The sequence below is a fragment of the Eleutherodactylus coqui genome, chromosome 2 (genome assembly GCF_035609145.1).
Source record: "Eleutherodactylus coqui strain aEleCoq1 chromosome 2, aEleCoq1.hap1, whole genome shotgun sequence".
NCBI lineage: Eukaryota > Metazoa > Chordata > Amphibia > Anura > Eleutherodactylidae > Eleutherodactylus > Eleutherodactylus coqui.
In genome coordinates, this window is record NC_089838.1 from 248,466,484 (window position 1) to 248,482,269 (window position 15,786).

At 42.1% G+C, this 15,786-nt stretch overlaps 1 protein-coding gene across 3 annotated transcripts in view; it reads left to right on the plus strand.

Annotated features, from left to right (window-relative positions):
• The window catches only part of DET1 (DET1 partner of COP1 E3 ubiquitin ligase), a 42,774-nt gene that overhangs the window by 17,474 nt on the left and 9,514 nt on the right, over nt 1-15,786 (plus strand). For all 3 annotated transcript variants that reach the window (XM_066592814.1, XM_066592816.1, XM_066592815.1), the window contains exon 4: nt 2,057-2,248. In XM_066592814.1, the coding sequence (XP_066448911.1) occupies nt 2,057-2,248 (192 nt within the window). The remainder of the gene's footprint in view (nt 1-2,056; nt 2,249-15,786) is intronic.

Below are 15,786 nucleotides of genomic sequence, written 5' to 3' on the forward strand. Positions count from 1 at the left end.
AGTATGATGTAATGCTATGGCATTGCATCATATTGCAGGAGCGATCAAAGCATCGCAGGTTGTGGTCCTCGAGGGGGACTGTGTGGGGAAAAAAAGGAAACAAATAAGATCAATAAAGTTTTACTAATTGCAAAAAAAAGTAATAAAAGTTTAAATCAGACCCCTCTTTGCCATATTTATAATAAAAGATTCTAAATCATACACCAAAAATGCATATTTGGTATTGCACCATGCACCATCCGTAAAAGTTCATTCTATTAAACTAACAGAATATTTAACACGCATGATGAACGTCGTCAGCAAAAAAAAAATTAGGAACGCCAGAAATTGACACTTTTGGTCACCCTGTCTTAAAAAAAAATGCAATAAAAAGTGATCAAAAAGTCGTATCTATTCCAAAATGGTACCAATGCAAACTACAGGACGTCCCGCAAAAAATGAGCCCTCACACAACTATGTGGATGGAAAAATAAAAAAGCTATTGCGCTGAAGATGGCGGCAGAAAATAATAAAAAATATATAATATTCTTATATATTTTCAAAAAACCTCAATATCTTTGAAAAAGAAATACAAGAATTATAGCAAAAAAAAAACAACTGTTTTGGTATTGTAGTAATCACACTGACCCATAGAACAAAGTTATCAGGTCATTTTTGTTGCAGTTTGTGTGCTGTAGAAACAAGGCGCACTGAAAGATGGTGGAATGTCTTTTTTTTTTTTTTTTTTCAATTTCTCTCTATTTAGAATTTTTTTAAAGTTATTCAGTACAGTAAATAGAACCATTGAAAAATACAACTCGTCCTGCAAAAAACAAGCCTCATACAGCGACGTCGATGGATAAATAAAGGAGTTACAATTTTTTTTAAAAGGGGGAGGAAAAAATGAAAATAGAAATAAACAAAAAAGCCCCGTCACTAAGGGGTTAAGCTCATAGGACTTCAGCATGATGCATGCTTTTACTTCTGCAAGTAGGTAAGCTGTCGGCAGAAGTGTCTGGCTGCGGCTTGTTTCCCTCTCCCAGCTAATAAATGTGCGCTCGTCTGAGCTGATTTTCCAGTGAAGATTTCTGCATAATTCTTTTTAGGTAACAAAGTGCAGATTTTAGGCCTGCAGCAAGACGAAAGGAGAAGCATTTCTGGGGTTAAATATTTGGATCATACATGCAGATTTAAAGGATATACTGTACAAAGCTGTTTCCAGCCATGTTGTATTATATTATAAACTATGAAAATACATTTTTTGCCCGTTTCTATCCTGCTATCTTAGATTTCTTCGATAGATATCTGTTGTACCGAAAGAGGATTATTTTTCTCCAAATAAACTTTCACTGTGATCCTTCTAAACTTCAATCAGCATGGCTGCCCATAAAAATTACCATACATACTCAAGTATAAGCCTAGTTTTTCAGCACATTTTTTTTTATGCTGAGAAAGCCCCCTCGGCTTATACTAGAGTGAGGTAAAAAAAACAACAACAAAAAACCCTCAATACTCACCTCCCAGCAGGCGTCTGTGTCCCCGGCGCGATGGTCTCCCCGGCGGTGCGGCAAGCTGCTTGAGAATTCTCCCTGCTGTCATCTTCCTGCTCGGTTTTGAATTCCCCCACCGTCAGCGCTGTGTAGGTAAGTGCTGTGATTGGATTGAGCGCCAGCCAATCACAGACGGCGCTCAATCATTTACAGCCATTCAGTGGATGACATCACGGAATGTCTGTGATTTGGTTTATCGAGCACCAGCTGTAATTGGCTGGCGCTCGATCCAATCACAGCGCTTTCTCCAATCACACTCTCAGACCAGTAAGCAGTTCCTCGAGAAGAGCGATGCTCGTTCGAGTAACTGCTTTATCCGAGCGTGCTCGCTCATCTCTAAGGGACATCTTTTATGAACTTCCAAGAAACAAAGATGGTGACAGATACCGTAATCTATTGTAGCAAGAGGGGAAAAAAAGTTTTGTTTTTTTGGGGGTTTTTTGTGGCCTGAGCTGTGTATTGCATTTTGTTTTGTGTACTTATTGATGCACCTTGTAGTAGATTAACTTGTATCTCTCTGCTTCTAGGTTTAAGGATACAATTGTGAATGCCAAGTATGGAGGTCATACCGAAGCAGTGAGGAGGCTTCTGAGCCAGTTGCCTATCAGCGCCCAGTCCTATAGCGGTAGTCCTTACCTTGACCTTTCTCTCTTCAGCTACGATGATAAGTGGGTTTCTGTTATGGAGAGGCCTAAGACCTGTGGAGATCACCCAATCAGGTATGACAACGCTCTGTGCGGCCAACAATACACTTGCGGACTATCATAGATATATACTGGCCTGTATACCCTATTATGCTGGTAGTTTTCTATTGTGCTGATATCCTCTTCATGATCACATGCCCATGTTTTATAAAAAAGAATGATTGTGTACCTCTAAGGGTGTAGTAAGAGATTACATTAAAATACTTTTAAAAACCTTAGCATCAAAGGGTTAAATCCTGCTAATATCTGGTCGAAACAATACATTAAAAACTGACCGAACAAGGCCATAGACTTGGTCAAACTCCCTACGTTATTCTATACAGGAAGTCAAGCGGAAACAAACGGAAACCGTGCAAAACCGACAACACAGAGGCGTCGGTTTCCGCAATACATGTGAAAGGTTACATTTGTTTCCGTTCACGGTTTCCGCCACAGTGCTGTTTTCTACACCTGTGACAGAAGGCCATGACGTAATCGCACAGCGCACTGAAAAGCGATCCCCCAACGGCCACAATCAAAGAGAACACAGAACACGTCTGTTAACCCTTTAAATGCCCCAATCGGCGTTCTCATTGTGGGGTATTGTCCAGATGTGGTAGCCTTCTGAAGGCCTCTAGGACTTCCATGAATGAGTGCCTATTAAGACGAGCTTGTGCCTTGTCTTAGTTGAATGCCAGTCAGAATGAAGAATACTCTATAAGCTATCGGAGGATTGCAATTCCAAGTCCCCTAAGGGGACTAAAAAGAGAAAAAAAAAAAGTTTAATAAAAAAATACATAAAATCTTTATTTTACTTATTACTAGAAAAAAAAAATAGTAAAAGTTTTTTAAAAGCCCTATTCCCAGCCATCTCATCATAAAATAAATTAAAAGTTGGAGTCCAAAAAAGTCCAGTTCATTCAAAATCTCAAATTTTCTATCGACATATTAATGTGACCCAATGAATAAAGATATCATGTCATTTTTACTGCACCTTGAATGTCGTAGAATTAACCCACCCCCGCCAAAAAAGTAGTGCGATAGCGTGTTTTTTGTCATTTTTCCCAACTTAGAAATTTTTAAACTTTTTTCAGTACATTTATATGATATGTTAAATGGTACCACTGAAACATACAACCCGTCCCGCAAAAAAAACCAAAACCCTCGTAGTTATGTCAGCAGAAAAATAAAAGCGATATGAAATTTTGAAGGTGGGGAGCTAAAAGTGGAAAGGGAAATCAAAAAAGGGCTCAGACGAGTAGGGGTTAAATCTTGCAAATCCTTTTAAATGCCAGTGATTATTTGTTGCGGCATTAAAAAAACATCTAAGTGGTACCATGACTGCATGGAGCTCTGCCATGGTTTTTATTCTGCACTTTTGGTACATTTTTCGAATACCAAAACTCAGTCTGAACTACTGGAAGTCTTAGAAAGTGTTGCTGTTACAGACATGTGATAAAGTTGATTACTTTTTGTACATGTTGTCGAGGTGACGCATAACGGTGTTGTTCAGGAGACTTACTCCATATCTAGAGACATAACTTGAAGCTCCTGGGCCCCAATGCAAAACCTGTAACAGGGCCCCCAACTATAATGCTTTATTCATAGTACTGGGCTCCCTATATGGAGAAGAGAGGCCTTATGGGGCCCCTAAGGCTCCTGGGCCCGGGTGCCATCGCACCCCCTGCATCCTCTATAGTTACGCCCCTGTATCTATAAAACAACTTTTAAAGGGACACTAAATACTTGACTGTTAGTCCGTATTAATTTCTGAAATGCACAGTGTGTTATTTCCACCCTGGATGGCCTAGGACCCCTGCTGCCTGGGACGTGAGCATGCAGGCCGCTGGAGTAGTTTGGGCAAAGATTGTCTTAGGTCTTGAGGTTCAGGAGTCCAGGCAATTTCCACCTCTCTGAAGCACACTTGCATCCGTATGCTCTAGAGTTTGTTTGACGCATAAGCTTAGTGTGGGATGAAACTAGTGTACCAAGAAAAGATGAGCAAGTCATTGTTCCATGTCCACTCGATATAAATATGAATGTGGGAGTATATTAAACCCCTTATTCACTCCAATAGTAGATTTGTCATACACTTCCTGTCCTCCATTATACATTGTTGAAAAAGATTTATCTTTACTAGATGGTCCACAACTAGGCTCTATACGTCCAGATAATATATATTACAGTTCATCTTTGTATACTTGGTGCAGTGGTTTGTATTGGAGCATCGTAAGTTATATCATGGCTCGGGCCGGACAAATGCCAGAAACCCAATGTGTCCAACTTACTGGCTTCCATCATCTTGGAATAATGTGCACATATTCCTATTATGACACTAGCGGGTTTTTGGCAGATACTCTTTTACAAAAAATTGAAACATGCAAAACAGAAGTGAAATGGGAATGAATATAAAGCATTATTTCCTTTTTTTTGGGTAGATCCATCAGACGAATCCTTCAAAAGAAAGCATGCTTTCCATTCATTTCCATTTTATTTCTGTCTTTTAGCCATTTAAACGGATGCCTTTTGGTTTTGGTCATTGTCTCCTGCCTTCTCTGCATGCTCAGAAATAAAACCTGATACAAATGCGTAAAGCAAAAATGGATGAAAACCCATTGCTTTCCTTTTTTTTGTTTGTTTTTGTTTTTTTTTTACAATCTGGAATTGATTGCAATGTAAAAAAAAAAGTGAATCCATTTTTGTTTTATTTTTTTGAACTGGAAACAAAAGCACAGCAGTTAGAGATGAGCGAGCATACTCACTAAGGGCAATTACTCGAGCGAGGACCTGCCCGCTCGGAAGAAAAGGTTCGGCTGCCGGCGCGGGTGAGAGGTGAGTTGCGGCAGTCAGCAGGGGGGAGAGAGGGAGAGAGAGACCTCCCCTCCATTCCTCCCTGCTCTCCCCCATCGCTCCCCGCCCGCCGCCGGCAGCCAAACCTTTTCTTCCGAGCGGGCAGGTACTCGTTAAGGGCAATACTCGATCGAGTAATTGTCCTTAGTGAGTATGCTCGCCCATCTCTAGCAGCAGTCTATTTTCTGTTTAAAAAGGGCAATGGAGATGGAGAACAGAGAAACTTAGCAAAGCTGAAGGTCTTTAGTTTCAATACATCTCTATGGGCAGGAAAGCGCAAACCTTTTCTTCCCGTTTTGCTGCCCCCATGATGGAACAGCTAGACCGAAAGCAAAGTGATTGGTGTGTAATGGCCCTTCCTAGGAGACCTGCTTGACTATTCACTTCTACAATGTTTTGTCCATCAGTGCAGTCCAGTACAGCGGGCTCATGGGGTTCTGTGTTCCTCTAAATACATGTACGTAGGAAAGCTACCGGCTTGAATGAATTGAGAGGGAGAAGTGCCGATTCCACTGTAGTGATACTAGATGAATTGTGTCTCTAGAAGATTCATTCAGTTTTGCGTGTTTTTTTTTTGTAGACCGGTCTCCTTAAACTTCTTGAACTGTAGCAGAATTCCTTTACTTGTTATTTCCATCAAATACATCCCCTCTTGTCATTTTTAACTCTTCTGTTCATGCACATAATGAGCAAGCGGCACACAATATTAGTCCCAGGGGTACGTTTTTAGATTGTGGCGCTTGTAAAGCTGTCAAATAGAGGATTTGAAGGTACTCTGTTACTGCAAAGAAGAATGACCCACAGGCTGTGAGCAAATGCCCCATGGCGAACCTGTGTCATACCTAGCTTTCAAGTACATTAACTGCATGGTGCTCTGTAATCCCCCCTCAACAGGCCACTTACCTAGCCCAAGGCTGCCATACAATAAAAGCAAGATAGCTCCTAGTCTTCTGAGCTGTGGACACCTGTATGTTAATTTTACATAATCTTGCATTTCAGCCCACATTTAATGTCTGTAAATGAGCGTAACTACCTCAAAATGGCTTTGATTACCGGCTGTTTAAATGATATTTTTAGTTGTTGGTAACATTGTCAGAAATTGCAGAGAATTTGCCCCGTGTGCTGTAAATTGCTTCACATCAGAGATCTACAAACATCATTTTGCTAATGTTTTCAAAAGCAAAAGCTTACCTTTTTAGTACTGAAAATGGAATCAAAACAGAAAATAAACATAATCGCTGCCTTCAATTATACAGAAAATATTGTGGCGATCTCTAATGGGAAGAGCAAGAATTCCAAGTTCGCATCATAATTTTTTCCCCCCGATTTTGTACTTTGCTGTTTTTGGTTGTTTTTTTTTTCCGGCTGTTTTGGAATATACCTAAAACCAAATTCAAGATCTTCTGTAAAGAGAGGTATGAACAGCTGGAGAGCTTTTAGCCAATGCATAAATCAGCTGTGTAAAAGCATAAAGGAGTGCGGGCGTCTCTTGCATGTCGGCCCTGATTATTATTCACGTTGCTCTCTGGTGGGTTTTACACTATTAGCGGAATGTTTGGATGTGTACATAAGGCTGATATGCTACCACTTGGGTCAAGCAAATAAATCTCCGCTATCGACGCTGTATGAGGTTTAATAACAAGTGGAATTCTGTACTTTTTTACCCAGAAACACACAGATTCAAGGCTTGCTGCTGATGGCATAAACATAGGCATGACGCTCCTTTTAGAGAGGACCGGTAAATCTAATTGGTTACTGTCCAACTCATGGCATGAAGATCTTGAAGGTTTCTACTATAACTTCAGAAGGGTGTTGATCCCGGGATTATTCCACTTGCCAGATTGGATTCAGGAAGGGATTTTTTTCCCTTAATAGGGGAATTTGACTTCTTCCTCATTGTTTTTTTTTTTCCTTCCTCTGGATCAACATTGGGGTTAATAGCCTGAACTGGATGGACATATGTCTTTATTCAGCCTTACATACTATGTTACTACTGGTTCAATGGGACATTAGTCATGTAGTGATCTGCTTCATCCTCTGTATAGGTGTTCAGGTTTTTAAACTATGCTTACCACGCCAGAAAATATAAAGAGATGGATCTCTGGGACCCGCAGGGATCAATAGTTGGATTCGCCAAGTGAATGAAACAGCAATGCATATGTGTGATCGACACTCCAAACGCAGTCTATGGAGATAGCTGAGCACAACACTCTGCTACCCCCATCAGCCCCATAGGGGTGAATGGATTGGTCATGCATGTGCACAACTACTCCATTTACTTAATAGATTCTAGATGCGCTGTTCTTGTGTTCCATAGGGGTCCCAGCAGTCAGATCCAAGCAATCTATCATTTATCACGATGATGAATGGTTTTGGTAGGATAACCATTTTAACTCATTCTGTGATAGTTGTTATTGTGAATGGTAGATTTTTTTTTTTATTATTAAATATATTCTAGAAAATCTTCCTAGATCTTTTTATTTGGCCAACTACCATTCCTCCCAATTTCCCTATAGGCATGCATGTATTTTTAATGGGGTGAGGAGAGGAAGTCTTCCAGACACCCCTGGTGGTGCCCTATCTCCTCTGAGAACAAAATGATTGGACAAGATCTTTTCTTTCCCTGACATCTGTTGGAGGAGAGTTGGGAGGCCCCCTTCATAAAAGATAGTCAGACGTGTTATGTGTATGGGTGTCGTAAAAGGATTGTCTGATGGGACCTATTTTCTTCTGACCAGCTGGCGCAGGTGTAAAATAAGAAACTGAGCTCTCCACCTGTTCTGTTCTTCCAAAGGCTGGACAGACATCTGTCTGGGATGATTTAGTGATCCTGCATTGAGCAGGGGGTTGGACCCGATGACCCTGGAGGTCCCCTCCAACTGTACCATTCTATGATTCCACCTTTCCAGTCCTTTTCAGCCTCTGCATACTTCTAGGTAGCATGGTCACATTTCCGTCTAGGCTTGTGACCACTACTGCCACAGTGACTGGTTGCAGTTCTAAGCCGGGCTTCACACGACCGGATTCCTACTACGGAATCTATGGTCGACATCCGCACAGAGGATCTGCAGCAGATCGCATGCATTAAAAGGTATGTACTTTTCGCCTTTTCTTTCACACTCGTGGAAACCTAGTGGAGGAAAAATCGCAGCATGCTCTATTTTGCTGTGGACTCTGCGTGGACTGCCTCCATTGAAGTCAATGGAGGCCGTCTGACCCGCAGCCCATCTGTAATTGACATTGCAGATGGGCCATGGGTAGCTACATCATTGCCTAGCAATGGTGCTGGAAATACAAACATTTAGGGGAAAAAATCTGTACTGCGCATAACAGACAGCGAGCATCTGCGGTCATCCGCAATACAGATTTTGCAAGTACGTGGGGCACTGGCTGGGGTCACAGCCGGATTTAGCTGTGGGATCTGGATAGGCCGGCTGCGCACGAACAAACAGAGGACTTATGCAGCTGCTGGAGGGGAGCAGAAGAGATGGGGCACAGAACAGGTGAGTAAAGCTCCATTTATTATGTTATACCTTTGCCATTCTGTAGGAAAGAATTACTATCATTAGGCAATCCCTTTAATCTAATCAAACTGTAGACAGGAGACTCTTTGTTCGTGTCCCTAGTAGTGTCCCACCCAGAGTGCCCAATGCTCCCAATGAAGAGTACCTCCTTGATACATCATGTGATGAAGCATGTCACTACATTTTCCTTGTGAATTCCATGTGACAATCCATATGTAGTTGGAGGCACATACATTTACATTATGAGCCTATAGGAGTTTAAGGGCACTATATAATGGATCCATATTACGACCCTGTGCTTGAGCACTAAATATTGAAAAAAACAAAAAACGACGACTTGTAAGAGCATACTATCTAAAGCTGAGCTCTCTAACCTTTTGTACTTTATCAGCTACATTTACCAATAGAGGAGATCCATGTTAAGGGTGCGAAAAGCAAGAAAACATGAAGTTGCAAACCTTTGCAGAGAAATTTTAAGTGTTCCTTTCCTATCTACTTATAGGTAATTTGCATAGAGGTTGCCCGCCTTAACAGTAAAGACTAGAGATGAGCGAGCACCAAAATGCTCAGGTGCTCGTTACTCGAGTCGAACTTCCCGCGATGCTCGAGGGTTCGTTTCGAGTAACGAACCCCATTAAAGTCAATGGGCGACTCGAGAATTTTTGTATATCGCCGATGCTCGCTAAGGTTTTCATTTGTGAAAATCTGGGAAATTTATGAAAGTGATGGGAACGACACAGAAACGGATAGGGCAGGCGAGGGGCTACATGTTGGGCTGCATCTCAAGTTCCCAGGTCCCACTATTAAGTCACAATAGCGGCAAGAGTGCCCCCCCCCCCCCCCGCACGGTCAGCATAAAGATCGTTCTCCTCTGCCACAGCTGTAACAGCTGTGGCAGAGAAGAATGATGGTAGCCCATTGAATTCAATGGAGCCGGCAATACAGCCGGCTCCATTGAAAGCAATGGGCTGCCGGCGAGCGCGGGATGAATTTTCAGGAAGGGCTTAAAAATATAAGCCCTTACCTGAAAATCATCCTAAAATGTGTAAAAATAAAATGTATACTCACCTTTCCGCTGAAGCTGGAGTTCAGCCGTGTCTGGCTGGCAGTTCTCCTGAACTGCTCTGAGTAGTATTCAGCAGCCGGGGATTTAAAATCCCCGCCTGCTGAATGAGCTGCCTCTGGTTGGTCACAGCCTCACAAATCAGAGACAGCTCTCACTCACACCCATTAATGAATGGGTGAGTGCTGCCTCTGACAGCTGAGAGCTGCCCCTGATTGGTCCCTGCGCTGAGCCAATCAGAGGCAGCACTCACCCATTCATAAATTCATGAATGGGTGTGAGTGAGAGCTGCCTCTGATTGGTGAGGCTGTGACCAATCAGAGGCAGCTCATTCAGCAGGCGGGGATTTTAAATCCCCGGCTGCTGAATACTACTCAGAGCAGTTCAGGAGAACTGCCGGCCAGACGCGGCTGAACTCCGGCTGCAGCGGAAAGGTGAGTATACGTTTTTTGGGGTTTTTTTACACATTTTAGGATGATTTTTCAGGTAAGGGCTTATATTTTTAAGCCCTTCCCGAGAATTCATCCCGCGCTTGCCGGCAGCCCATTGCTTTCAATGGAGCCGGCTGTATTGCCGGCTCCATTGAATTCAATGGGCTAACATCGTTCTTCTCTGCCACAACTGTTACAGCTGTGGCAGAGGAGAACAATCTTTATGCTGACAGTGCGGAGGGGGTCGCACTCCAGCGCTCGCCGGCAGCCCATTGCTTTCAATGGAGACGGCTGTATTGCCGGTTCCATTGAATTCAAAGGGCTAACATCGTTCTTCTCTGCCACAGCTGTTACAGCTATGGCAGAGGAGAACGATCTTTATGCTGACTTTTTTTTTTTTACACATTTTAGGATGATTTTCAGGTAAGGGCTTATATTTTAAAGCCCTTCCCGAAAATTCATCCTGAGATCGCCGGCAGCCCATTGCTTTCAATGGAGCCGGCTGTATTGCCGGCTCCATTGAATTCAATGGTCAGTGCCCGTTTAATCGAGACGAGTACCGCGTGGTGCTCGTCTCGAGTAACGAGCATCTCGAGCACCCTAATACTCGAACGAGCATCAAGCTCGGACGAGTATGCTCGCTCATCTCTAGTAAAGACCCTTTTGCACCAGCTAAATAATTGGCTTAATGTAGGGGGTGCCAGTTGTCATACATGTTGATCGGCAGTTGGGTGTAATTCTATTTCATGTGCACTGAGAATCGGCTTATGGTGACAAAGGATTGCTAGCTTGAGGAGATCTTCACACATGGAGATTAACAGCCAATCAGCGAGCATTTCTGAAAATTCATGATTAGCCAACAAATGAGCGTTCGCTTGTACGTTGGCCCTTTTATGTAGTCCAATTGAGCAAAATTTAGTTCCGAAATTTAGACACTGGGAAAAACCTGCAATAATAAGTGGTATCTGGAAGAGGACTAATACTTTGCCATATCAGGTCTTAGTCATTTATTGAAATAAACCTTTTTTTGTTCTCATTTATTATTTGCGTGTGATAGAAACAGATCTCCCAATTGTTTCTAGAGTCATCTGCTTGGTTGTATCTTTAAATGTTATTGTTGGGTCCCCCTACAAACTACATTCAAGTCCTATTTATCCATGCTAAGAAAGCCAGCTTGTTGCTAGGCAACACATCATATTAAAATCGGCGCAAACACACTCATGCTAGACCTCTGTTTGAAAGAATGAAAACAAGGTACATACATTTATTGAATTTTTCATGTTGAAGAATGGTTTGTCTGCCCAGTAGATTATTTCTACCGTAGTGCTGCAAATTAAAGTAGAGGCATTACTAACGATGAAAAATTAGTACTTTTTATTGCAGAAAAGTGATGAACAGATTATTTATTTTAAGTCTTGAAGGTCTGTGTTTTTACATTTTCATAGACCATTTCAAAAGCTCCTGTAAATACACAGGGTCTTAAATGCATTTTTAGCAAGGATTGGTTGAATGCACCTTTTCTTAGCAGGTTATTCTTGTATGAACAATGTGGGAAAAGTTACATTTTTCTGACATATCTATTTATATGCATCATTTTTTTTTACTGGCAAACAGACCGTTTTATGTGGGTCTTCTATTCATTATTAGATACATGATGGAAAATGTTCTTACATGAAGTAACTCATTTATTTTTGTCCTTCAAAAAAAAAAAAAAAAGCTTTCCATCACTTAACTAGAGATTCTCCTGCCGTTTCTACACCTTCAAAATCGACTGAGTGTGCATGGGTATGGGGGGGGGGTGAGGAATATCTTCGGGCTGAATGAGCCCTCGTATGACAACTGACTAAACTGTGTGGACCCCTTAAGACTAATGATGCAAAGCAGCATCAAGTGGCTGTTGCTGTATAGTTTTATACAGTGTACAGATAAGTAGTCTTATAGTCTACTGGTTACTACCTAACCACTATAAAACTGTAGATAAACCTTATATACAGCTTCCGGTTAAAAGATGGCGAGCCCATAGAACGCCTAGGCTCACCAATGGGACAAAATATTTCTTCTTTTGTGATTGTATTAATACTAATATCGATGGCAGCTGGTTTATAGTCAAAAGGGTTTATTGTTGTCTTGGTTGTAAAGAGCATTCAGGACAGAAGGGCTAAAAACCACTGATGGATCTGCTAGTCAAAGGTTTTCAATGGGGGCGGGGTGGGTGGAGCTACGTTCCTGGATGTAACTCCGCCCCTCCCATTGCAAATAGTGGCAAGGGGCAGAGAGGGGGTGAAGAGGAGGCGGGAGCTCAGTGCACTGCTCCGGGCTCTTCCAGCTTCCTCCCCCTGCAGAGATGGACGCCGTATAACGTCTGGGCGTGAAAACCCAGCCGATATACGGTCGTCTGAATGCACCCTAAGGCTGGGTTCACACAGGCCAGAATTGCCATGGCATTTCCGTGTGGTCCCTCCGCACAGAAATTCTGCTCCATTTTTAAAACTGACTAAGCAACAAAGTGACCGAGATTTTCAAAAATCTCGGTCACATGCTGCCAACAAGCTATGTAAAAAATGACATGCAGTGCGGAATTCAAATTCTGCGCCGTAGCTTGAATGCCCTGTGAAACATGCCAAATAGAAATCTTGCTAAATTTCCGTACGGTCCCGCTCTGGACATTCTGTTAGATTTCTGTCCTGTGAACCCACCTTAAAGGGGTCTATAGCCTGTAAAATACTTATTTTTTTCTTTTCAGTGAAATTTTTTTTTGTTTGTTTGTTTGTTTTTTTTTTTAGAAAGAATCTCCTTTTGTGAGCTTTTCAAAGTAAAACTCTGGATCTCTAATTCAGATATTGCATACTACTACTTCTAACATAATGCTACCAACCTATTTATATGAATGGTCAAATCCACCTTTAGATTTTATGGATTGCAGAAATTGCTGATCTGAATTGAAAGGTGACAAGAAAAGTAGGTGTCGTCTCCAAAAAGTCTTGGAGGGGAATTTATTAAAGGGGTTCAGCTGATCAGGCACCACAATCGGTGCTGCAATGCACAGCTGCTCCGACCGACCCTGTTGTAGTGGCCGGTGCTTGTAATTGCAAGTGCAGTTCTAATTGAAATCAATGGCAGCTGCACCTGCAGTCACAAGCATCAGTCCTACAACAGGGTTGGAACAGCAGCTTGGCTCTGACACCTGTGTATCCCCGTGCTGATTGTGGGTTCCAAATCCGATGATTACCCGGGGTCCCCGGCTGATCAACTATTGATCTTGTCGATGGGTCATTATTAATAGTATATCTACCTGGAAACCCCTGTTAAGATCTGTGTTTGAAATGCTGATCTTAATCTGATTCCCATCGCTGCATGATGTGCCTAGTTTATAAAGCGGTGCACGCCTCTTCATACCTTAAGCACATTTCGGCACCTGTCTGTGCCTCCACAGAAATGTACACCAGGTACTATCTAGTGTAGATTTACAGTATAATTTACCCTAGCTTCTGCCGTAAATTATACATAAGTGTTTGGGGACAGGGCATCTACTCCTATCTTTTCAAATAAAGTGGAGTAGAATAATGCCGAAAGCCAGAAGTCTCACAATTGTTACACCAGCATCTGGCCTAAAGTGTTTTATACATTCTGCCTATATTTTATAGGGCTTGTGCCAACAGACACATGCCTATGCAAGAAAACCATACCCAGAGCCAGCAGCTGATTGTCTCAGCTCCCACTTGTGGCAGATACCTTGATTCGTTCAGTGGGTCACTATTTGCCACTGTCATCTCTTGCAGTCCGGGGTCCTCGGATCTACGAGCAGCAGGCTAACTCCCTCTGGCCAATGATTGACAGCCCTCTTCTCTACTGTTTATAGTTAAAGCTGCAGCGCATGAAGATTGTGGCCTGCAGGGCGGCGCACATAGTGGAGAGCATTACATCCTCACGTGCTCTGCAGGACATGACCTTTGGTTTCAAGAAAACTGCAGAACCAGATCAAGTAAGCGACCCATCGAGGGAATCGGGGTCATTGTCACTAGTTTATGCTGCCTTCGGATACAGCAGTACAAACTTTAAGTGAAAAGGTGTCAAATCCCTGGCACAAATCTACAAATGCGCATAGTAGGTATAAATAGAATTTTCTGACAGCTTAAGAGGTCAAAATGTGCCAAAGTAGGCATTTATCGCAAGTCACTCCCACCTATATTCTGTCTAGTGAGGCTGCATTTACATTGGCCAGTGCGATGTTGCTAAGTGAAAATCTGACATCATTGCTCATTTGCCAGTCATTTTCTGCAATTTATTTTATTTTTTTCCCATTCCTTCTTTCCCCGTACAATGCATTTTGGCATTAACACACAATCACAATTCGCATAGATGTACACGGGCATGTGGTTCCTATAGTTTAAAACGGAAAAAAAAAAAAGAAAAAAAAAACTCGTTGCACTTGCACTGCCGTAGCAAATAATGGGTAATGCTTGAACAAGAATCGCCCAGAAATACGGCATGCTGTGATTTTTTTTGATCTCTCAGGGCTCATTCACAGGAGCGTATTTTAATTGCATACAATATGCGGTACATCACAACAATTCACATATATATATTGATTTTCAAATGTTCCACTCATAATAGTGTTTTTTTTTCATTGAGTATAACACGCGCTTAAAAAAGAACGCAGCATGTTCTATTTTACCACCTATTACGTGCGATAGAGCCCATTGTTCCCCATAGGTGCGTAATAAACGCAACGTGATTGCGTATGTGCGACGTTTAAAACTCAACGCCACTATGAGATGGAGCGGGAAAGAAAACTAAACAAAAGTAGTCACACTGCTCATGGCGGCGTACAATCAACGGTGAAGTATGGCAGCATCCAGGTATATTTGGAAAACACAGTCCTTTATTCTGCCATGATAAAAACAGCAACGTTTCGGTCCAAGAAACAGGACCTTTGTCAAGCTCACCCACAATGAATACATGCAATACTTAAATAACTCATATGGTGGTAAACCACACCTACACAATTAACATGTAGCCAATTACAGACATAAAGTAACAAGTGCAACAAAGTATAAATGCTAATTTCAGGGGTACCTGTCATCCATGTCCACACCAAAATGGCTCCCATCGGCATTATAGTATCACTACTGAGCATGTGCGAGATGTGTATAATCTCGCAAGAGTATCAACCCCAAATAGTAAAATCCACATAGATGGTAAAGCCTTTAACCAAGATGGTGCTGGAGACTATGATGTCATAAGGTATAGCCTATAATGCTGAAATAGCACTGTCCCCATATCAAAAGTAGTTTCAAGTAGAAAAGAAAGACTTCCTGGTGTTATAGTACTTATAATGTAGCAGTACAGCGGGATATCAAAACCGCAAGTCTACTGCACATATGCGTGACTATTCTAATCGCATGGGGCTATAAAAATTATATAGAGTATGGGCATGCCCTCAATCAAGATGGCGTAATAAGTATCAGTATATCCAGGACCATACCGAACGCTGTAGTAACCCCAACATGCTGTAATCTAGCAGTACAGCGGGATATCGGGACAGCAAGTCTACTGCACATGAGTATTCTAATCGCGTGAGATATGCTGTCATACGCACTACACAATCCAAGCCCTATGCAGTAAAAGCTATCTCACACAGCGGTAAAATGCTTCGTAATACACACAACTTTTTATGCATACGGCTGTGCGAATGAGTCCTGCCAG